The 23,127-nt window shown below is 36.1% G+C and overlaps 1 protein-coding gene across 11 annotated transcripts in view; it reads left to right on the top strand.

The window, feature by feature from the left end:
• SLC25A21 (solute carrier family 25 member 21) overlaps positions 1 to 23,127 on the top strand; it is a 254,983-nt gene that overhangs the window by 220,189 nt on the left and 11,667 nt on the right. For 10 of the 11 annotated variants that reach the window (XM_080592971.1, XM_080592975.1, XM_080592972.1 and 7 more), the window contains 4 exons: positions 5,008 to 5,074; positions 11,512 to 11,571; positions 13,388 to 13,495; positions 18,431 to 18,595. In XM_080592971.1, the coding sequence (XP_080449097.1) occupies positions 5,008 to 5,074; positions 11,512 to 11,571; positions 13,388 to 13,495; positions 18,431 to 18,595 (400 nt within the window). Of the gene's footprint in view, positions 1 to 5,007; positions 5,075 to 8,109; positions 8,312 to 11,511; positions 11,572 to 13,387; positions 13,496 to 18,430; positions 18,596 to 23,127 lie in introns of those variants that run through there. The other variant, XM_080592968.1, reaches the window with a different exon arrangement.

Here is a 23,127-nt window from a genome sequence, read left to right as displayed (position 1 = left end):
TTTTTTGTTTTGTTTTGTGTTTTTTTTCCTTTTTTTTTTTTAAAGAATACCCAGCCTTCTGCCAAGCATGTCTTCAAAATTCCTTCCCTTTGTTGAAAGAAAAATTCTTGTAAAAACAGAAAGTTGTGCATTCCGTTTAATATAACTGACATGATCATGAAACCCAGGTCTTCTATTTGTACTTGGGATAATGCAGAGGTAATGAATGTAGAAATGGACCTAAGAGGTATTTTTTTTCAATTATAAAACAATGTGGGTAAGGGACTTAGATTTGACAGCAACAGGAGAAAAGCAATATTGTGTTCATGCCTTCAATCAGCTTTATTAGATCCTTAAAGGGAAAATTATGTGAAAGAGAGGAAGAAAACAACAAACTAAGCAAGATCCCAATTTCAGCATAATTTGGAGAAAATAACTGATTTAGGCTGGTCGTCTTGCCAGGCTGAATGACTCAAGGCTTCCAAACAAGAAATGGAAACCAGAAGGATAGCAAAAGCCTGAAAGAACAAATTGAGAAGATATGATTGACTGTAATGTTTCAAAATCAACTGCTGCAAAGATGAGTTTGGGCTGTTGCCCAGAATACAATTGAATGGTGATGTTCATTTAGACCCTTACTGCTGAAACAAAATAAGATGTAGCTGTGTTAGCTGTGTTTCTGTTAGAGATTTACTTGTTCTTTCCAATGTTTCTAGCTAGGGATATGATGTCACGTCCTCTCTCTTTTATCACATGCTGCAGTGATCGCTGCTGCTGTTCCATAATTTTGCTGAACACCAGTTTTCTGTAGGAAGGCCTGAATCCAGGTGACAATATCTTTCAAATGTGAAGTGTCATCACCATTCATTAGTTGACTTTGAAAAATTTTATACACTGTGTGCAAGTAGGCTGACTTGGTGTTATTGACCGAGGAAAAAAGAAGTATAAATCTTTGTGTGTAGTATGTACTTTCTGGCTGACATGAGAACCATTTAAGTTTCTGTTATCATCGTGTTAGTTTTGAAAAATAAATAAATAGCTAATTCTGCAAAATTTCAAATAAATAAATCCTTAATGGGCATGATTTTTAAAGCATTATTTGGAAAAGTTGAGGGCAGCTGCTCCACCTCAGAAAGAGAAGTTTCTATATGAATTTGTGCTTAATGCAAAAATTTATTCAGTTGACAAGATGTGGTGATGAGATGAGATTGTGTTTTAGTTGCTTATTTCTTTCACCTCAGTAACTTTGCTTTCTAACCTTTTTTTCAGCTTCTATTTCAAGTGAAGTAAAAAAAAAAAAAAGCCACATTTCATAATTAAATACTGAACTAGTCCTTACGATGTTTACTGAATTACATATTGCATATACATATGTATATCCTCAAAGTTTTCATGTGTTTTTAGATTTCTAAACTTAATGTGTTCCATAGGAATAGATCTTAACTCCTTCCTGTCTGTTTTTCATGGTGAAATATGCCACCACAGAAGAAAAGAGAAGTAAAGCAATGAAACCCAGTTGTAGGGTCATGAATATAGCTGCTGAGCTCTGCACATTCTCCTCACTCACAGTAGAGGTTCTTCCAAGAGAACATTGTTGTGCTGGCCTTGCAGCAGATCAGCTTCACATAATATGCACAGTGATATCTCTGCACATGTATCTTTGGGTCAGGGTGGCTAACCTGGTGAGGGCTTTAAACCAGGGAAAACAGGTGAGGGTGAGAGCTACCAGCAGACTTGTGACAGAGCGATGGATGGGGCTGACAAGCAAAGGGCCTGGGGTGATGGGAACGAAAGGGAACACGAAATCAACGGATCAGGGTTTAAGCTATTACCTGAAGCAAACTCAAGCATTTTCATTTAAGCAAGGAAATACCTGCAAGGCACCATTATGAGCATAAATAAATAGCACAAACCCTGACCCTTTCTGGGAAATCAGCATGCCAGGTTCTCTGAAGTGCTTGCTCTCTCAAGCATTAGGAAAGAGTGCTGCCAGCAGGTGGAGGGAGGTGATCCTTCACCTCCACTCAGCTCTGGTGAGGTTGCACCTGGAGTACTCTGCCCAGTTCTGGGCTTCCCAATACATGAAGAGACATGAATCTACTGGAGAGAGTCTAGTAAGGGCCTCAGAGGTGATTATGGGACTGGAGTGCCTTTTATATAAGGAAAGGCTGAGAGAGCTGGGACTGATAAGCCTGGAGAAGAGGAGGTTCGGGGGGATCCCTTCAATATGTCTAAATACCTGAAGGGAGGGCGCAAAGAAGATGGAGCTAGGCTCTTTTCAGTAGTGCCCACTAGCAGGACAAGAGGCAGTGGGCAGAAAGTGGAACACAGTAGGTTCTGTCTGAACATCAAGCAGGATTTCTTTACTGTGAAGGTGATGGAGTACTGGCACAGGTTGCCCACAGAGGTTGTGGAGTCTCCTTAGAGATATTCAAAACCTGACTACACACGGTCCTGGGCAACCTGCTCTAGGGAGCCCTGCTTGAGCAGGGGGCTGGACCAGATGACCTCCGTAGGTCTCTGCCAACCTCAATCATTCTGTGACTCTGAGATTCAGGAGCAATGGATAATTGTTTGTTGTATTTTCAGTTCCCATTTCTCTAGAATTTTCAAACAACCCACAGCGTAGCCTGCTGATCATCTGAATTGCTGCTATTTTAACACCCAAATATGATAGAATGTTGTTATTTTTAGACACCATTATCTGCCTCTCAAGACTGCTGAAATGGCAGATCTGTTGCTCTATTCCTGCTATATCCTTCCGCTCCACATTTTCTCTGAGACCTTCAGAGACCGCGGGAATGTTACAATGTTTATATATTCAATAACTGCATATATTTCAATATATGTGAAGGCTACACTGAAAAAGCAACCTGTCCTGCTGTCTAGGTAATGGCGCAGTGGGATTCTAGAACTAACAGAGTTGTTACACTGCATATTTCTCTGCTTATTCATCTTCTAGTAATGAGAAAATCTGGATTAAGTTCAGGTCTCACTTCTCTGTAGCGAGAGCTACACTTGTGAGTAGAGCAGTGGAGTATGTTTCATTTTCCATTTCCAATCATGCTGGAGTACTAGAAATTCTAAACAGGATGCCTGTTGTAGATATGCTTACAGAGTTTTAGATTGAGCTGAAAAGAAGAAAGTGTTTATAGGGATCTGTGTTCTTGTTGCTGATCCTACTTGGACCTCAATTTCAGTTTGAACTCACATTAAACTGTATGAATCACTTGCGTAAAGTTATTCAACATTTCAATAGCTTGCTGAATCAGCAAGAGTAAATTGAATATGTATGAACTGTTAAGATTAAGCATGTATCCACTATATCTATATCGCTATATCAATATCTGTGGATATGTATATCTATCTGTATGGTTATATCTATATCTACATCTGTAGGGGTACATATACGTATAGATATATGTACATAGTTAAGTATCTATATATATATTTATGTTCCTAAGTTGAGGCTTGGGGGAAATTCAAACATCTAACTCCTTGACTGAATTCCTGAAATCTCTTATCCAAGGGCTTTCAGTATTTTGTCATGAAACCATCATTGTATAAAATGTTCAACATTTCTTTTCATCATGGACTGGAATCTGTACCTTGCTCACTTCATAGGAAGGATAAGTGATATTCCCACTCTGGAAAGTCTTAAAAAGACTAAATATTTTATTTACATTGGAGCAGCTTAGGAAGAGGACTTGAAAGAAATGTTAGAAGAAAGGTGAAAAAGATGATAGAGAATTTGTGTTTTTTTATAGTCAGGTGGGGAGTGTGAATTTAATTGGTTTCTTTTGATGTGCACAGGATAACTATCGGAGATTCTGTTGTGCTTACTCTTCTACACCCTGTAAAAGTATTCCACATAATAGGCTGTTTTATAAAAGTGAATCTCAACCTTTAAATATTTCAAAAGGATGCAAAAACTTTGCTTTAAGAAGTGATTTTGTCTATAGACAGTTTCCTTCTTACAGGGAAGAAGAATATGAGCTCTGAAGATGATAAGTTTTAAGATATACCTGTGTTGGCTGGCAAGGTACCTTCTTCCTCATTGCATTAGACATCATTCTGAGCTAAGCACTACCTAGGCAATGTGGAGGCCTAGCAGACAGGAACTACATCTGCTCTTACCTCAGCTGGGGTTCTTGAGAACTACCTGATGTTTAGAACATTCCCAAGACCCAACCTTATGTGTCCACGCTGGTCTTGTAAGCAGAACTCAGGCTGCCTTCAAATACCATGTGTCCTTGTAGCAAGACATAAAATTATGTTAAAGTATTATATATTATTATATATAAAATGTTTATATGTAATTATATATATATGACATTTATATATTATATATAAAATTTAGATACTGCGATGCGAAGTGCCACAACAAGTTGATCTTTAGCTTCAACCCAACTCCAAAAGACCGCAGCTATTATAAACTGAATGACTACCTCAGCAAGATACTGCCTGAATGTTTTTTCCAAGAGAAATTACATGTATTCTGTTATGTCTCTGTGAAGAGCTAACTTGTGTTTAAAATTAAGTTGTCAAACAAAGGTTATTTCATGTATTTTCAAGCATATGTAAAACTAAACTAAATTTTAAAAGATGCCTTAACCTAGTATCTGAGATGAGCATGCAGGTTTTGTATGTAACTTACTGGTCGCAGTTTTGTTTCCCAAAACAGGATGTCATGACTTCAATTTTAAATATCATTGCAATGTCAAGAAAATTAATACAGTTTAATAATACTTCCTTTTCATTTTCTTCTTTTTTCAGTATAATTACTTGTTTACTCAGGAAAGATGGACTGAATTTTTACTTATTCATTGCCTTCTTTTGATTGTCTTCTCACCAGCACATAATAGAATAGGTAGAACATTATTTAGCAGGCAAGCAAGCAAAGAAAATTTGTATGCTTAGAAATGTTAAAATGTTAGTTGCTTTATGTAAAAGTGAAAATAGAATTGGCAGTATGGCAATGAACTGTTGTTTATCCGTACAAAATCTTTTCCTTTTTTTCTTCAATAGATTGCTTGGCTTCTACAAAGGAATATTCCCTCCCATCTTGGCTGAGACACCCAAAAGGGCAGTGAAGGTAACAAAAATAATAATAATAATAATAAAATAAATATGCTTCCCCTTTTAAAATATGAGTAGAGAGAGTGTCAGCTCTAAAATATTTTATTTCTCCTACACTGATTCTCCTAAACATTAGATTCTTAAGCTTTGGCAGATTGATTCTCTGATTTTTACAAGGAGGAAACTTTCCTGTTGAATAGCACAATAAAAACTGTTCTTGATTAAGAAGTGTAGTATAAGGCTTTAAAATGCTAGGCTATTTTTGCTAGGCTATAAATATATAAACTGTTACTGAAAAACAAATTGTAATTACAGATTGCAATTAAACTTTGCAATAAGCAATGTTTATAACAGAGTACTAGAATTGATATTTAAACCTCATAATTACCTCTAATGTAGACATTTTGTTTTATTGGAAATGCCTGCCAATTTACAAAACAACTAATACTCAGAATAGTGTAATAAATGAAGCCTTTAAAGAAGCCACACCTAGTAAGCACTTACTAAGTAACTTGAAGTAGTATATCTGTAGCTTTGAAGTGCTGTCTGGAGTTTTCTTGTACTCAAAGAGCACTGCTCCATACTCTTGTTTTCTTACAGATTGAATATGTTAGTGGGTACAAGTTTCTAGCTTGCAAAGAATTTTTTGTTCCAGGTCTCTTACACTTGAAATGGATGCTAGCCTATAAAGGTGTATTCAACATCAAATGTTGATCCGATTTTCTTTTATTATCCTCTATTTCAGCTTCTGGAACATTATTTTAGTAACACTCCTAGGCAAAGAATATCAATACACCAATTTTTTCAATTATGAAATGCAAACCTTTTTTTTAGTGCTACTAAATAAGCATTTCATCTTACAGTTCTAAATCTGTCAAAGCATCCATGGTGTTATGAACGAAAGTTTGTCTTACTTCAGAACTTTGAAGTTTTCTATAGTTGCAATAAATGTGTCTCAAAGCAGTTACTGTACAGAATGTCTTGATTTTCCTTCCTTCCTTCCTTCCTTCCTTCCTTCCTTCCTTCCTTCCTTCCTTCCTTCCTTCCTTCCTTCCTTCCTTCCTTTCTTTCTTTCTTTCTTTCTTTCTTTCTTTCTTTCTTTCTTTCTTTCTTTCTTTCTTTCTTTCTTTCTTTCTTTCTTTCTTTCTTTCTTTCTTTTTTTCTTTGGTGTCTTTCTAAAAAGGCTGCATATGATCTTGGGCCTTAGCCTGCAATTAATCATTCATGTTCCAATTCCTTTACAGAGGAATAGTATTTGTATTAAGTGCCAGGATGTGACCTTGTAATAGAATCCTAAAGGAGTTCTGCTAATGTCATCTTCTTGTTTGCATTAGCATTTTAGACGCCAACGATGTGTGTCACCTATCTCAAAATTATTTAATACAACTAAGCAAACTGAAATTCTATTTAATAGCAAAATGGCAGTGAAGAATAAATGTATGATATTTAAAAGCTTCCTAATGACTTGTTCTCTTCAGACTGTAATGTCTTCTTTGTCTCTTCATTGCATTTCAGTTGGAACAGCTCCAAGTCCATCTGATCATGCATTTTAGATTCCAGCATATTTGTAGTTAAAATACAACCCCAACTTTGATTTCTCTCCTACCATCCTGAGTCATTCAAAAATCATGAGTCACTTTCTCTTACTCATATTGATTAAGTTGGCTTAAACCCCACAATATTCAACATGATTGTTGAATCATAAAAACATTTAAGTTGAAAGAGATCTCTGTGGGTCATCTGGTGAACCTCCTGCCGAAAGCATGGCTGACTTCAGGTTAGAGTACGTTGCTCAGGTACCTTGTCTAGCTGAGTTCTGAAAATCTGCAAGGATGAAGAGTCTGTAGCCTCTCTGTGCTCCTGCTCTAGTGCTTAATTGCTCTCACTGTGAAGAATTTTGCCATATATCCAATCCAAATTTCCTCTGTTGCAACTTTGCCTATTGCCTCTTGTGCTTTTGTTGTGGACCTCTGAGAAGTTTCTGACTTTGACTTCTCTGTAACCCTGCTTTGTATGGTGGAAGGCAGGAATTAGATCCCGTTAGCCTTCATATCTTCAGGATAAACAAATTCATTTCTCTCAGCCTCGTTTTGTACATCATAAGCTCACAACTTCTTAAATGTTTTACTGGTGCTCCCTTAGTGGGATGCTTTCTACCTAATTCTTGAACATTTACGTGAGGGCCCAGTATTTTTTCTGAAACCTTGAGAATCAGATTTAAATGCTAAACATGCTTTTAAATAAATCATTGAATTCTTTAATTCTTTACACTTTTTATGGTGTTCCAATTTTATGGTGTTCCAAAGACACCAACAGGACTTCAAGTTATCGTGAGATATCAGCCATATTTTACATTCCAATGGTTCAGTGGCAGGATAGGGCATTATAGTTAAGTGATTTTAAGTTCCTGGATTCTGAAGATATTTAATGTCAGGTGTTATCTGCCAGCACAATTTCTAACATCCAAAGTGGAGTTTGAATCTATGCTTTGGCCTGAAGAGAATTCAGCTTGGCAAAAATTTCCACTAACCTTCTTTGGATATGAATGTGAAACAACAGTGGAAAGTCACTGCTTTCTTTGGTTGTTCTCCACCTTTTATTCTTCTAATGGTTTTCCTCATTTAACAGGCCCAAATATGTGTCTTGTCTGCTGCCAACCTGACTAGGGAGATTTAGGGTCATGGAGAATTACATCAACGACTATGGCTTTGAGGTCTGAGGAAAAAAAAAGCAGAGAGGCAATTTCTCAGCCTTGGTTTGTACTGAACATTTTGGAAAACTTCTAGATAAAATGTCTTTTATAACTCATGAAAACGTATAGAGAAGGGGCAAGACAGATTTTGTACTGAGAAGAAATGTAGTTTTGCTAGAATATTGTATTTACGTGGCATGGTTATTTGCTAATGAATATAAATCTGATAAAATGAAGTTACTTAGCCACAGTTATTCAGCTTAAATGCTAAGTGTTGAAGATACAGGTTCACTTTTAGGCAAGTAGGTTCTCATGTCTATCTTGCTATTTTTTTATACATTTTTTTCTTTATTTCCCTTCTAAAAAAAGAAAGCTGGTATTTCTGGAAGACGAAAAGTCAAAGTTTATAACTTTATGTTAGATTGAACTTGGAGGAAAGAAGTGATGATGCCAATACAATGGTTAACAGATGAACTTTTGGGGCAAATTTATATTGTTCATGCATTCCCAGACATCTTGTTTCAAGCATATATTTTTACCTTAGAGTTATTGAGACATCTGGTAAGTAGTCTGACTATTCTCTGTGTATTAAAGTGTATCTTTGCCAGATGGACAATATTGGTTATTCTATACACAAAAGCATGTTTTAAATACATTTATTGTGGGATTTATTTTGCACAAAGCTGTTAACTTAATACAACTATAGAGAAAAAGACAAATTACTCTGTTTTTAAAAACAACTTGGGTATACATATATAATATAAACCCATATGATATAGCTGGATACTTTTGGCAAAATTGTATGTATACTGGCCACTCGTATACCCAGCAACATTTATATTGATCCTTTTATTTATCTATTTTCTTTAAAAAAATATATGAGGCGTAGTTACTATTATGTCATTATTTTATTTATGACTCTAGGAAACTATTGATTTTTAAGGTAAAAATTTTAAGACCAAAAAATTGCTAGGTAATGTATTTCTGCCTTTATTACAACCATTTTACAGATCTGTGACACTATGGAAAACATTAAGGAATACCAGAAATTCCATTAAAGGTTAGGAGGGTAACAATGAGTAGAAAGATGCTGGACAGAGAATAAAGCAAACTTTACCGCAATAAGAAATGAATTTCGTTTAGAGAAGTAACTCACCTACCTACAAATGACACTTTCCAAAGATTTCCTTTTACTTATAAGTAAAAATAACGCTGAAAATTATTACACATTATGGAAGAAGGAATACTTCATTATATTTTAGTTATCCAAGATAGACCTACAGTCTAAGTAACACTTCTATCTTTTATTATTGTTGCCAAGGCCAGTACAATGATTTTAAACATATTTGCAAGATGTTTGCAAGATTTGTGTTCAATCTGTACACTGGGCAATTACAATCTAGGCTCTGGTTCTAGGGCCTTTTCTGCAAAATTTTACATAATACCTATTTATAATAAAAAAGTATATATCCACTGACCAGAGTATTGGTCCTTCAAGTTTCAGGATTTAACATCTTAATTTTACATTATGGAAGTATAATACACATTCCCCCCTTTTGTAAATATGGTGTTGTTATCAACTCATTAACATCTATTTCTCTGCTGGTTTTGGCAAGATTCTAATGACTTTCCAGATGAACCAGGTCTTGACTGAAGAACGTTGTTGAACTAGCCATAGGACAGGGTTCTAAACAAGTTAAAATGTCAATTTAGTGCTCATTCTATTTCTTTTGATTTATGGAAAGGATGTTTTGTTCTGATAGGTTTGTGATAACTGAGCCTGAGGGACTGAGGATGTCTTCTTTGGATGAGACCCAGCATAGGTCTTTCTGATTTGCCCAAAAAATCAATTCCCTTATGTTTCTTAAGATTCCCACATTTCTGTTGGCCTCATTTCCTATTGCCTTTTTCTCATGGTGAAACAGTATGTCACATTCATGGCTAGTTGATATGTGAGTGTTCATGGTCTCATACATGGGAGTGAAATGCACAGACTTTCAGTGGATCCCACCTTCATTGGAATCAGCTTGCTCTAAACTAAGTGTTACAGGTTAGCTTTGGAAAGTAGCCAAGAAGGTAAGAGATTTTAGTTATTTATTTTTGCTATATAGGGATGTGACAGCTCTTGCTCCAGTAAATATCCACCTGTGTTTATGCAGTCTTGGTGAAGCTGTGACAGGTTTTTGTTGTTCAGTCATGTAATACTGGACATGCCATGTAAAAGCCACTTTCCTTTTGCACACAAAATAGTGAATACTTGATAGATAGACAGGTCTCACAAATAGTGAGCTTTAGTTCCAGGCCTCATAGTGTTCCTTCTGTGAAAATTACATGAAATAACACTTCCACTATCTTTAGTTTTCCCTGGAACTCAAATATCTACTCTTTATAACCCACAAGATTTTCTGCTATCCTCATTCCTCATGCTCTAGCCTCTTTTTCAGTGCCCTCAGAACTATCTTATGTGCCATCAGCCTGAAGTGCTTTTTCAGTGGCCTCAGCAACATATTTGCTGAATATGAATTAGAAACAAGATAGGCTTCAAGGGGTGTTGCTGTTCATGGCAGCACTGGACTAGAGAAGATCTCTTAGGTTAACAAGTCTAGTCCCCTGCTGCTCCCTGTTTACCTTTCAGAAATTTATCAAACTCTCTCTAACAAGTGATTAAGAACCCTCCCATTGGAAGATTGTTTTAGGACCCCACTTCTTTGCCTGTGAGAAAGTTTCATCTAATGTCAAGCCACAATCCATTTATGAGTAGTTTATACCCATTTGTACCCACTTTTTTGTTACATCTCTCTCTCCTTTCCTTGTTTTTCATTCCCTTGCAGCCTCCTTTTTGCTAGACTAAACATGACAAGCATTTTTTTTCTTTCAGTCTTCATTCTTAAAAAAAAAAACTTAAGTTCTCCTTAGGATCCTGGCAACCGTGTTTTCAATATGCTGTAGTCTGAGTTCATATTTTTTGAACAAGGGTGGCCAGGACTGTATTTGAGAGGACATCTTATAATTTATAAAATATCACAAACACACTTTCTTTTAAAAATACCTTGACTGATGCATCTTAGAGTTTGTGCCTACAGAACAGGAAGTCAGTTGTGAAGGTGTCTCTGCATAAGTCAATGGGAAGCTTGTTACTGACTTCAGTGCAGTCAGGATTATTCTCAACAATCTTCTTGGAAGAACAAAATTATTAATTTATTCTGCTTCGGTTTTGAGAAGATGTCACAAAAAAAAAAAGGTATTCTGAAAATTAATGGGGTTGACAGTGAAAAACTACAAAAATCTACAGACTTTCTGTCTTCAAAATCTGCAATTACATTTTTCTCATGAGAAATGTGAAGATGATTGCAATATATTAAATATGAGGGTGACTTCTGGTGGCAAATAATAGTATCTGCTATTACACTACTACATTTATACAGGTGTATGAAAATTAGATGTTAGAGGAAAAATAATAAATTGGAAACAAGAACTGTATGTTGTAAGTGAACTCTTACATAAAACCTTAATTGCATTTATGCTGCTGTTGTGCACGATATACTAATAAAATCAGTTCTGAAGCCTAATAGTCTACTATTGCACATCAAACACTGCTACAGAGAGCATGAAAAAAAAGTAGCTTATGTTTTTTTGCAGAACTTCACGTGGCTAGTCAAGATATGAGGTAGTGGAACATCACTGAAGTTTGGTTTTACTAATTTGCATAATTAACTCATAATTTTTTTCCCATGCAGTTTCAATCTAACTTCTCTTTACAGTTTTTCACCTTTGAACAATACAAGAAGCTACTAGCATATGCATCATTACCACCAGGACTGGTATGTATGATACAACACTTCATGTTCTGATTTAATATTTATATTCTGAACAGTCCCATCTGTTTCTTCCCATATTAGAAGAAGCCCAAAAATAAAGGGGTCTGGTCAACCAAATCACAGTTTCTCAGAACAGACTTGTCCCTTTGAAACACTGATAACATAATCTGCCGAAATGATAGTTACATTAATTTTTATATCAAATGCCTTAATAATAATGTCATAAATAAATGTCTTAACATTGTTAAAGTGTTATTGACAGTTACCATAGAAGAGTCTGTATGCAGCTTGTCATTTTTCAGTCTTGCAAAATAAAATGTTGAACATTGTCAATATTTTTTTATTCATGTGATAATATCTCTTCCTTAGATGTAAATAGAGAGCCTATTCTCCAGAAAGTGGAAAGAACAGAGATAAGAGTCCTATGGTACACCATCATCTTTTTTGGAGTAAAATATGCTGGAAACTTGTAAACATGCCATAGCTGACCAAAAGCTGCTCCAATTCATCTAGCAGATGCAGCAGCCACCAGACTCCCCAGCATTCTTGCACGTTATTTGGTGCAATACTTGGAGGCATTTTTGCCTCTAAGGTAGCCATGGTAGTGAGGGAAAAGATGACTGAGAGGGATTCTGGTCTAAGCTACACAGAATGATTCTAGGTGATTCAACAGAGTTCTCATCAAGACAGCTTCTGCTGTTGAAAGAGATGCATACATTAGCACCAGCTTCCTGATGGCTTCCTGCTGGTTGGTGTTAAAAGGGATATGTTATGTTCCCATCCTACACTGGAAAAATAGATCTGCTGGTAACATGGTAGTACAGCTGGAGGCAAAGGTACTATGGCTGGAGCTTGCTGCTACCCTTCTAATTTACCATTCTGTACCTGAGCTCTCAATATTCCCAGGTCAAAACTCTCTGTATTGAATAAGTTATTTGTCTTAGTAATGTTTTTTCCTTACCATTCGTTTCCTTGAATTTCAGCAAATACGCTTATTGCATTGTGGTCCTGGGACTCTTTACAGCCCCTAGAAAGTTCAGAGACAACAAACTGATGCAATAAATGTGTAAAGTGATCACAAAAATTAACCCCTCTGAATTTTCTTAATTGACCTGAATATCTAAACTATTTTTCTCTTACAAAGAAATTCATGTATTTATAAATGCTGTTTCCTGATGGAAAGCAGAGTACTGAATATCAACATTTCTATGGCTGTAATGTACCATCAGCTTTTAAGTACACGGAGTTAATTCATCCTTGTAGAGAATGCCGACATTTCCATATGTGCCACTTATTCCCATATAAACTTTTTCAGGTTGGATATTTACTTAGGAGGAATTTTCTGCTCCTTATGTAATTTGCTTAAGTACTGCATTATTTGAATTTCTTACATTTCCTTTTTTTTTTTTTTTAAGTTAATGTGTTAATGTTATACACTTAAAGCTCTGTGCAGTTTTATTTTTTTCTGGTACTGTGTAACTGCATTTATGCTTTTACTCAGACTCCACCCAAAGTTAACATGAGGGCAATGCTTTTTCATGTTTTCATTATAAATCAATACCACAGTTTTTCTTATAGCTCAAAAGCGAGTTCATTGACAGTGCTATGACATTTTATTTTGTATTTTTTTGGAATGTGGTTTATGGCTATTGTCATATTGTCTTCATGAACTGTCAGCATCTAATCAAGGGCTAGTGTTGTTTAGTAGTAGTACTGCCACATTACTGAAATCTCTCATTGTATCATTCAGTTTCATAATCTGATATATGGGAAATTTTACTACTTGATTTTTACGTATTGATTGATTTAACTTCCCTAGGCATTTGCAGTTGCTGGCTTGGGATCTGGATTAACAGAGGCAGTTGTGGTTAACCCCTTTGAAGTAGTAAAGGTTACCTTACAGACCAATCGGAATGCCTTCACAGAGGTATGAGAATTGTTCCACTTTTCTTTTTGCTTTATTAAGTATAATGCACTTCAAAGTTCATATTTAGACTGGAATATCTATACTATAGTTGGTTGATGCAAATGATTTTCCCACAAGGTTAACAAAAATGGAAAAAGGGAGGAGACTCAGTAGATGATGCTGTCAGATATGCATCAAGATGCATAGAGTATTTTCAGTTGAGCCAGCATTTCCACTGTAGATATCCTGTGCCTGCAGCACACCTCCTCCCCTCCAGAGCAGCCAGTGGGGCAGCACTGTGAGGAATTGTTATCCAGAAGTACAATTCTGAGACCCTTGTACACATTTACTCTGGCAGGCTCCAGACTTCAAGTGAGCACAGAAGATTGCCATAAGACGCCAAGGACCTATGCCCTAGGCATGCCTTTTATATTAAAAATGTAGCTGGTAGGTTTTATAGGCTTGGATGAATTTATTTGTGGTATAAATCTTTACATTTCTAGGCACAAAATGGGAAATAGTTATATAATAAAGCATGGTGATAATTGAAAGTCCTATTTCTCCTCAGAGTTTTATTATTGAAATGTTGTTTTGTTCAAAGTCAGAGTGTGAAACTGACTTTGTCCATGGTTTTGGTTACTGATGAATGGGGAAAAAGATTAAACTGGTGAAAAATGATTCATCAAACTCGTGTTCACGAGAATGCACCAGTTTCAATTACTTTTAATGCAGAAAATGTTCCAGGCAAAAGTGAAGAAGGCAGGCAGTCACACAGTTCCTTCCTTTTTTTCTCAGTGAATAAGACTAACAAATGACAAATCATCTCTTTCAAAATCTTCTGAGAAATCAGCTCTACCTATTATGGCAAAAGTGCCAAGTCACATAAGCCTGAAAATGTTGGATGGATCCCTGGTGAGGCACAAGTTTTCCATATTCTTCTTATAAGCTTTGTCAGAACTAATGCTTGCATGCCTTGTATCACTCATCTCACAAACTGAACCCTTTTGGGGGATGCACAGGATATATCAACTTGCCATTTACATAAGCTGTTTGGGCCATGCTCTTCAGGGACACTTTGGCAAAATATTGCTGCTAATTTCCAAATGTCATAGAGTAGTTGGCACCGACTGTAACTCCTTCAGAGAAGCATTCTCTTTGAGAATAAATTTTAAAACATTTGGTAAATTTCTGTTATATTTTCAATGCATGCAAAAGAGATGTTAGGTTGCTTTAAGTGTCCAGCCTAGACATTTTTTAATCATCAGCAGCAACACTACTGAAACAAAGAGCTAATACTGTATGAGAGTAAAATGGTTAGGATCCTGCAAGGAGAAAGACAAAGCAGGAGAAAGCAGTGCATGAGAAGATTTCTTTCTCAATAAGGTGGTATGATAATTATGGACTACTACTCTTTCAGCCTGTTTGCTCCTCAGTAAAGCAGGTAGATATTCTTGATCTTTCTGTTTCATGGTTGTGAAGAAACAAATAATATCTTTAAAAAATCTCTGGTTTTGGATACAAATAAACCAGTATTATATTTTGAGATAACTAGTTCCTGTAAAGTTGCAAGAGATTGATATATCCTTTCTCTTCATACATTTTATTTTTTTTCTCTATTTCAGACTTATTATAAAGACCATGATGTTTTAATTAGTAAATTTTATGCAATGAATTACTTTAATTGCAGCAGTCCTTTCCTGATGACCTTCAAAATATTCTGATAATCACAGTATCGCTGTTCAAAAACTGAGTTGTATTAAGTGAAAATTCCTTGAATTTAATTAAGTGCAAATTTTCACATACTCCAAATCAGAATATAGTGTCATACAAATAAAATTTTAAAAGAATGCTATTGGGACTCAACTAGGAACCTAGTTTACACTTAAAATATGATTGAAAGTGTCTATTTGCCCTAATGTAAATAATCCAAGGTACTGAATTTCTTAAATCACAATTGTGATTAAATCACGGAGGTATCAATTTTTAAAATATCTTTTCAAAAGGATTATAATTTTAGAATTTGCAGTAAATCAGGAAAACTCTAGTGGCTTCAGTACCACGATCTCAAGTTCTCGTTAAGAATACGTTAAAGGACATTCCATACTAAAGCATGTAAACTCAAGCTTACTGGGAGAAGCACTTGCATGTTATTACAGAGTGTAGGGTAATGGTACACTCATTTCATTACCATACACTGTTTTTATAAAAGGTTTAAGTATGCACCTATCCCATTGTGCAGCTTTCATATTATATGATGAAACCTAATGCAGGTCACATATTTCTTTGGCTATTGTATTGAAATAATAAATATATCTTGTTTAAAGGAACAAGGAAGAGCATGAACACATAAACCCACACCCAGACTCCTGCACACCCCCAAAGTAAATATTCACACACTACAGTGACAGTTGAATTATTCTGTGGTACCAGATCATCTTTCTAGGGCTGATAGGTTTAAAGAGGAAGGCCACAATAAATCATATTGGCACTTTTGTAATTTGAATTGATACACGTAAAAATAACACAACACTTTTTGTTTAGGTAAATTGCTAGAAGTCCCAACACTTTCTTTATTTGTTTGTTTGTTTCTTTCTTTTCCCTGTAGCCATGGAAAACCCACTGGCTATAGATGGTGATGTGATTGAAGTCTTCTCACTTTCAATTTGTGATCAATTAAACAAATACGTGTTTCTGCTCTAGAATGAGAAGGCTTTGACTCCAGATTGTGCTGTCTAGGTGTCTGTTAAGTATAAGTCAACAAGTGTCTGAAGTGAGTCAAACTCTGAATGTTTATACAGTGAATTCCTCCTACTTAGTCATCATAAGGTCCTTCCATCATCAGTACAGAAATATAGACCTTCTGTGGCAAGGTCAGCTGACATTTTAGATGTCTGGTAAATTGTTCTCTAGGAGAGCCCTCTCTATTGCTAAAAAGGGAGTCCTTTTGAGTAGCTCAGGTGTAGAGCAACCTGATCTAGTGATCCTTGCCTGTGGAAGGGTAATTGGAACTAGAAGATCTTTAAGGTCCATTCCGACCCAAGCCATTCTATGATTCTGTGATTCTAGATGTAGACATTTCAGGCATCTACATTTGGACTGATGAATCCTATCTCTGGTGTACGGCAACTGGCAGGCTTCCCTTGTGAGTCATGAGTAAATCTGTATTTGAGACCAACTTACTATTGAAAGTTGCTGTCTTCAGCTTAAATCACTTTATTCAGGACCACTAGTTATTTTTTAAAGATCTAATTCCCCCCCCCCCTTTTTTTTTTTTTGCATGGGAATGGATGTTATTGCTAGTATCTGGACCATATTCCATTTGGGTATCTACATTTTTAATAGATTCTGATTTGTATACTGGGGAGTAGTTAGAAAAGTAAACTGTAGTAAAATATGTGCAGAGCATTAAGAGGATAACATTAGTTACAAAGTATGAAAAAAACCAGAGTGAAACTTAGTATTAAAGACTACATTTGTCAGTCACCTAAATAAGCAATCATATGCTGTGTCGGATAAATAGGGATCATTTGGCTGATGGTGTTGATCTACTATAGTGATATTTTGAAATGGAAAGACATTAAACAAATAAGTGTATTGAAATTAGCAGTGTTCAGAGCGTTGTAGTCAAAATTCTTCTATATTTTCCTGTTTGAGAATCCCAGTGGAAGTCATGTTTTGCCTTTCTAATTAAATATTTGGTTACCCAGAGCTAGCTTTATGCATTGGAGAAAACCAAACTCAAGTCAACACCTTTTTGAAAATAACTTTTCTGTAATTCTGCTAAAACAGTAGAGGAGACCTTTCAGAAGGGGAGCACCTGATTCGGAGTGTCACATTATATTGTGATACAGATCAATTGTGTATGTAGTCAGGCAGATCCTGTCAGAGGAATTGATCATTACATATGTGGATCCTGGGGAAGTTTCTTCCTTGATGGCTTTCATTAAGTAGCAGTAGGCTGACTAAGAGAATTTCTATGCCTTCTGCTTGTTATTTTCAAAAAAGGATTTCTAAAGTCAATTTCCTAAATTTGTACCTTGGAATGTATATGGGTATTCCGGTTTTCAAAATCTAACTATGCTTTTTAAGTCAAATACATGCACTAGGAATGCAAAACAGGGGGTTCAGTTGTGTGGTTTTGGAAAAAAAAAATCTACACCTTCTTTCTAGATTTTCAGTACTCCAATATTAAAGTTAGATGTAACGGAAAAACTTTTAACATGTAATACAGTTTTTAAAAGCTCTGTGTATCCAGTAACTTCTTTAAAAGTCGGTATTTTAAAGCAGCAGTTTGCATTCTTAACAGCATGAAGAACCTGAGGATACAGAAGGACTCCCAGATAATATATATGCTTTTTGTCGCCTTTCAACCCGATTCCTAACGTTGAATGTGGAACTGCTATTCAACACACATATTTACAGCGTCTCTTGCTGCTCCAATTTGTGTCTCCCAATGGCTTGCTTCCCTCGCCATAATGGCTCTCAAATTTCCTGTTCCAGTTCTGTCCTTTCATCATTCTCCCACAATGCATGTCCCCATGCCATTGGTTTTACTCTAGAAGCTGTTTTAATCTTCTAATTGTCCAGAATAATTGTTGTATGCTCTAGTTGTGCAAGGGTTTCGTCTGTCACAGTCCTAACAGCAAAGCTCAGTGATAAAAAAAACTACTGCCAAATTCACACATTCAAAGACACAATTTTCTCTGTAAAATCTGATTGATTTTTTAAATTATTGTTTTAAGAGCTTTATCTTTGCTTTAGGGATGTTGTCACCTTTTTTTTCTGCAATCAGAAAAGTGATGATTTTTGTTTTTTATCGAAAATAATTATGGTGATACTTAAGATAAAATGACAAGAGTTGGCAACACTGTTTGTCAACAGGATTGAAATGAGGCTGTGGTTATTGTTTTCTTTTTCTAAAGATGATCTCTTCCTTCCTTTACTTAACTTGTGTAGCAACCATCTAGCTTTGTTCAAGCTCGGCAGATCATTAAAACCAATGGTTTGGGCCTCCAAGGACTCAACAAAGGTCTTACTGCAACACTGGGCCGTCATGGAGTTTTTAACATGGTTTACTTTGGATTCTACTTCAACGTGAAAAACATTCTTCCAGTCAATAAAGTAAGTTTTTCATACAATGCAAACAGATAAGATAAACAGATAAACAGATAAGAGGCTTGGCAATTTATTTAACACTGTATTTTTCTGTGCAAAGCTGTGCAGTGACTAACTGGTGACTAACCTAGTTCTCTGTTTTGCAGAAATCTATAGCATTTTCATGATAAGATTTATGAATCAAAGCAAGGATTTGTACTTGTGACTTTTTAAGCAAAGCTGAGTATAGATAAAACAGTCATATTTGAATTCCCAATTTTATGAACATCCCTTTATACCACAGTAGCAGTGTAAAAAGACAGAAATCTGGATGCAGGTGTATTATGCTTATGTTAAGTATGTATGTATGTCTGTTGTTGTTGTTGTTTTGTCGGTGGTGTTTGGTTTGTTTGTTTGTTTGTTGTGGTAAACTGGCTTGGAAAAGAAAAAGCAATTTCTAGAACGTCTAGAAGTATTCACCAAGTAAGTGGCCAAGCTTGATGAGAAGGCAGAGCTGCAGTACATAGGTATCCTGGCCATGTACAGGGCCTATTTACTCAAGGCAGTTCAACCTGGTGTTGAAGGATGACGGGTCAGATTTACCCACACGGGAGGGAACCAGACCAAAACAGGACTGACAGGGTCATGCACAGGGACTTTATGTAGTATGCCCTATGAGTAAGTTGAAAAAAAAAATAATATAGCTGTAATTGCCCTTGAAGCAATTTTATTCAGTAGTCTTATATTCCTTTATATAAAGAAGGAAGCATTTCCCTTTATAACAAAGAGAAATTTTACTAATGAAAATGTGATAATACAGGAAACTTTCTAAATGGCTGCATGAGCAACAGTTAATGGTTTATTAATGACTCCAGTACGTTACTTACTGAACTGTATTTTCACTAATGTGATTTTTAGATGATGACAGTTAAACAGTCACAGGTGTAATATGTAGTGATATTCATATAAGAAGCTGCAATTTACATCAAACGGGATCAGTTTCTATTCCCAGATGAAGCAACACCTTTTTTTTTCTATGCTTCTGAGTAGCCTGGTATTTTTGTTGGCAACATTGTATAAATGGAGAAAAGCTCCACTTCTTATTTGCAGATCATTACAGTAAATTGAATTGTTCAAGAGCAGCTAACCCACAAGTTTCTACAAGTTTCTTTTAGTGTATTTAAGCATACTTCACAACGTACTTTAATCACACATTCTAAAATCTCAAGGCACAAGTATAGCTTGATACCAAGATAGGAGTAAACACATTTATGCTGATGGAAAAATGAAAAATTGTAGTTACTATGGAGAACACTCAGAACCATGTGCAGATAAGGACAGAGGCTTATATACAACTTCAATAGAAATTCTTAAGTTTCTCTGCATAGTAATTGAAGAATAGTAATAGTATTTGGTGTAAGCATTCTTTACTAGTCTTTCAGATTAAAAGGGGAGGGGGAGGAACAATTATTATATGATTAGAAAGACTCAGAGCATTATAATCTAAGAGAAACTAGCACTTTGTACAGGTTTTGTATGATACAGAATATTGTTAATATCTAGAGCATAAATTTAAATACATATAGACGATGAAAGAGAAGTTACTTCAGTGAGTGGTGTCAGCTGATGACCCAGCTGTCCTGTTCATACTATCAAAAGCAAAATGCAATGTAATCAATGTAGGATTAGATTGTGTTAACTGCAGGTAAGTGGAGAGGTTTGCATTGTGCTTGAGCAGTGCAAAGTGCCGTGCACAGTGGCTTGCACAGTAGCTACATCTCAGCTAGTAAATCGAGCAGCCTCACTGAAACTCAGTCATCTGTGCTGCTCAGGGTTGCCTGGCACAGCCCTGTCCCAGGCCAGCTAGCACTGTTTCTGGGTATGGCTTGGGAGCTAGTGCAGGCAAGGAACCATTCCTAATAGGCAGGTTTCATGCAGGCACTCTGATTTGGCTGGTATGCACCTAGTGGCATTAATAAAGTTAATAGAACATTCTAGGCCAACTGGCATCAGTGACAGACAATTCTCTGTACATACAGACATAGCCAGAAATTCTGACCAAACTCCCATTGAAATCGATGCAAGTCTTACCTTGAGTTTAACAGGGGTGTAATTCATGCCTCATCTGGCTTGTGCTAGCCAACAGTGTGTCTCAGGTGTTTATATGCACTGAATTTCGCCTCAGTGATTGGAAAATATCAGCATCCATCACTATGTTGTGGTCTATAACTTAAATCTCCTGTGTCAGGAGGCAAGTGCTAGAGACCAAGACTTATCAAACCTGTACAATTAATTTCATAGAAGCTGTTTTGCGGTTAGTCTGAAAAATATTAGACAGTTATAGCTTTTCATGTTTTCTCACATATTTGATTTCATTACAAAACTTATTTTTTTCGCTTTGTATATTTCACCTGGAAACAAAATCTCAGAAGTCAGTCTTGCAATATTGACAAACATATAAAAATTATGGAATAAGAATACTACACTTGAAGTAATGTTGGCTCTTGATTATGTATCTGCTGTTCACCATCTGTAATGTAAATGGAAAAATGTATGGAAATGTCCGTATGAGCCTTTTAGCTGTCAACAGTGCTAAACTGTGCATTAAATTTGCATCCCAATTAAGGATGTTTGCAGCTTATTTTGCCAAAAACAATAAACTTTTTATGTTGAGTGGTCAAATGATATAAATGACATGTGTGGGTTGTAAATGTTCATAATGAATAATTTTTCATATGTTCAGTCTATTCTGCTAAACAGACCATTTACAGCCAACCTCATGCTCTGTTTACTGAACATGGAATAAGCCAGACTTGTTTCAATTGCCACTAATGTATCACCCATAGAGCATTAACAGCTATACATCTGCACTAGCAATCAAATTAGTCTGAAAATTTATATCATCTCAGTTTTATGGCACGTGCTTTTATAGCACACTTCATAGGCTTCCAGCAGCTCTCACTTTTTTTATTTTTATCATAGTTTGGTTTGATGGTAAACATTAGTTTCATTAAAACCTTTGCTCACTACCACCTCCAAGTGGCTGTCATATTTCTTAACAATATGAAAACTCAACTGCCTGGTAAAAGCCCCCTTTTAATCGTGGCCAGCTGCAAAATTCATTTCAAGTCAGATACTGTTTGCTCCAGCTGCCACAGATGTGCCTCCTATTAAAAGGGCTGCTGCACCGGACAGCAGGAGCTGAGCAGTGTGTTGTTTTGTCAGAGAAAAGACTCTAAACTTCTGTAGGCAAAGAAGAGATGGGAAACCAAAAAAGGCTATTCATCTTGTCAAATAAATAAGAATGCAGAGCACGGTTTTATTTTTAGTTGTTTTCAGATCTACACCAATGTAAAAGTTATATGTAGAAACAGACAGTGCAAAGGACATGTAGCGTGACACAGTTGAAAAATAGTAAACCAAGTTGATTTAGGAGAAGACTGAATTAGAGTCAATATAACAACCTCAGAGCTACCATCATGTTTCAGGATGATCTGTAAACTAAAAAAAAAAAAATGGTAGTGCTGTATCCAGTACAGCGTTACAAGCCACCTGCTGATCAGTACTCTCCAATCTGAGGTGCCCTGTGATTGTTGAAGCAACAGTCTGTGTTGTTTAAAAACTTCAGCCCTGGCCGTTTTCACCAGAAGATGTTGTATCAAAGGGGGAGAGTCCTTTTCTACCTCACCTGCTCCTGTTCTATGGTATTCCTGTAGGCAAGACAGATATGACATTTGAGGAGAGGAATCTTTGGTCAAAAGAAAAATGTGAAGAAGAAACACAAGTTATCTGATTTCCTATAGAAATGAGAATAATGATTAAACTAAAAGCCAGGTTCAACCAAAGCTGGTAGAGAGACACACACATTTAAATTCTTACAAGACCTACAAATAATCATTTAAAAGGAAGAGCAATCCTACAAGCATGTCTTATGAGTGTTGTAGCTGAGGGAAAATTTCAGTGAGAACTTATGTCTTATTGAACAATGAACTTCGTAGGAAAAAGACCAAATAAACCTTAGTCTGAGCTTGCACCTTTCTAGACACAATGTCAGTAAGTCATGAGACAAGAACTCATAAGACATTAAACTTCTGTAGTTCTGGTATTCATGGAGCTACTTTTTTTTTTTTTTTACACCTGTTTCATAAGTAATTGTGTAACTAAGACTAGAGATGATAGTAGATAGGTACTGGATGCAGGGGTTAAGCAAAATGATGTCCGTTCCTGGGTGCCAGTTTCTGCTTCAAGGAATTGTAAGGGAGTTGTAGTTAATGTCTAAATGATGCCAAGAAGAGGTGACCTGCTTGTAACCCCAGTAGTTTATGAACGGTCTGATGATCTGTGTAGACTGACTCTATGTGGGAGAGCTGACTGGAGTTACAGCAGAAGCCTCACATGAAGTTGTCTGCCTGATTCTGTTTTTACCAGTGTAGCTGGTGTTTTTCCAGGTGGCCATTCCTTAGGAGCTGCAAAACCGTACACTGAACATTGAATGACAAGAATACTAGATACCCTCTCTTGGATAAACTTAATGTCATTGGTAGAGGTGGCTATGGGAT

Source organism: Anser brachyrhynchus, assembly GCF_964034855.1.
Source record: "Anser brachyrhynchus genome assembly, chromosome: 5".
In the NCBI taxonomy this organism is placed as follows: Eukaryota; Metazoa; Chordata; class Aves; order Anseriformes; family Anatidae; genus Anser; species Anser brachyrhynchus.
This window is presented reverse-complemented; position numbering and strand designations above follow the sequence as displayed.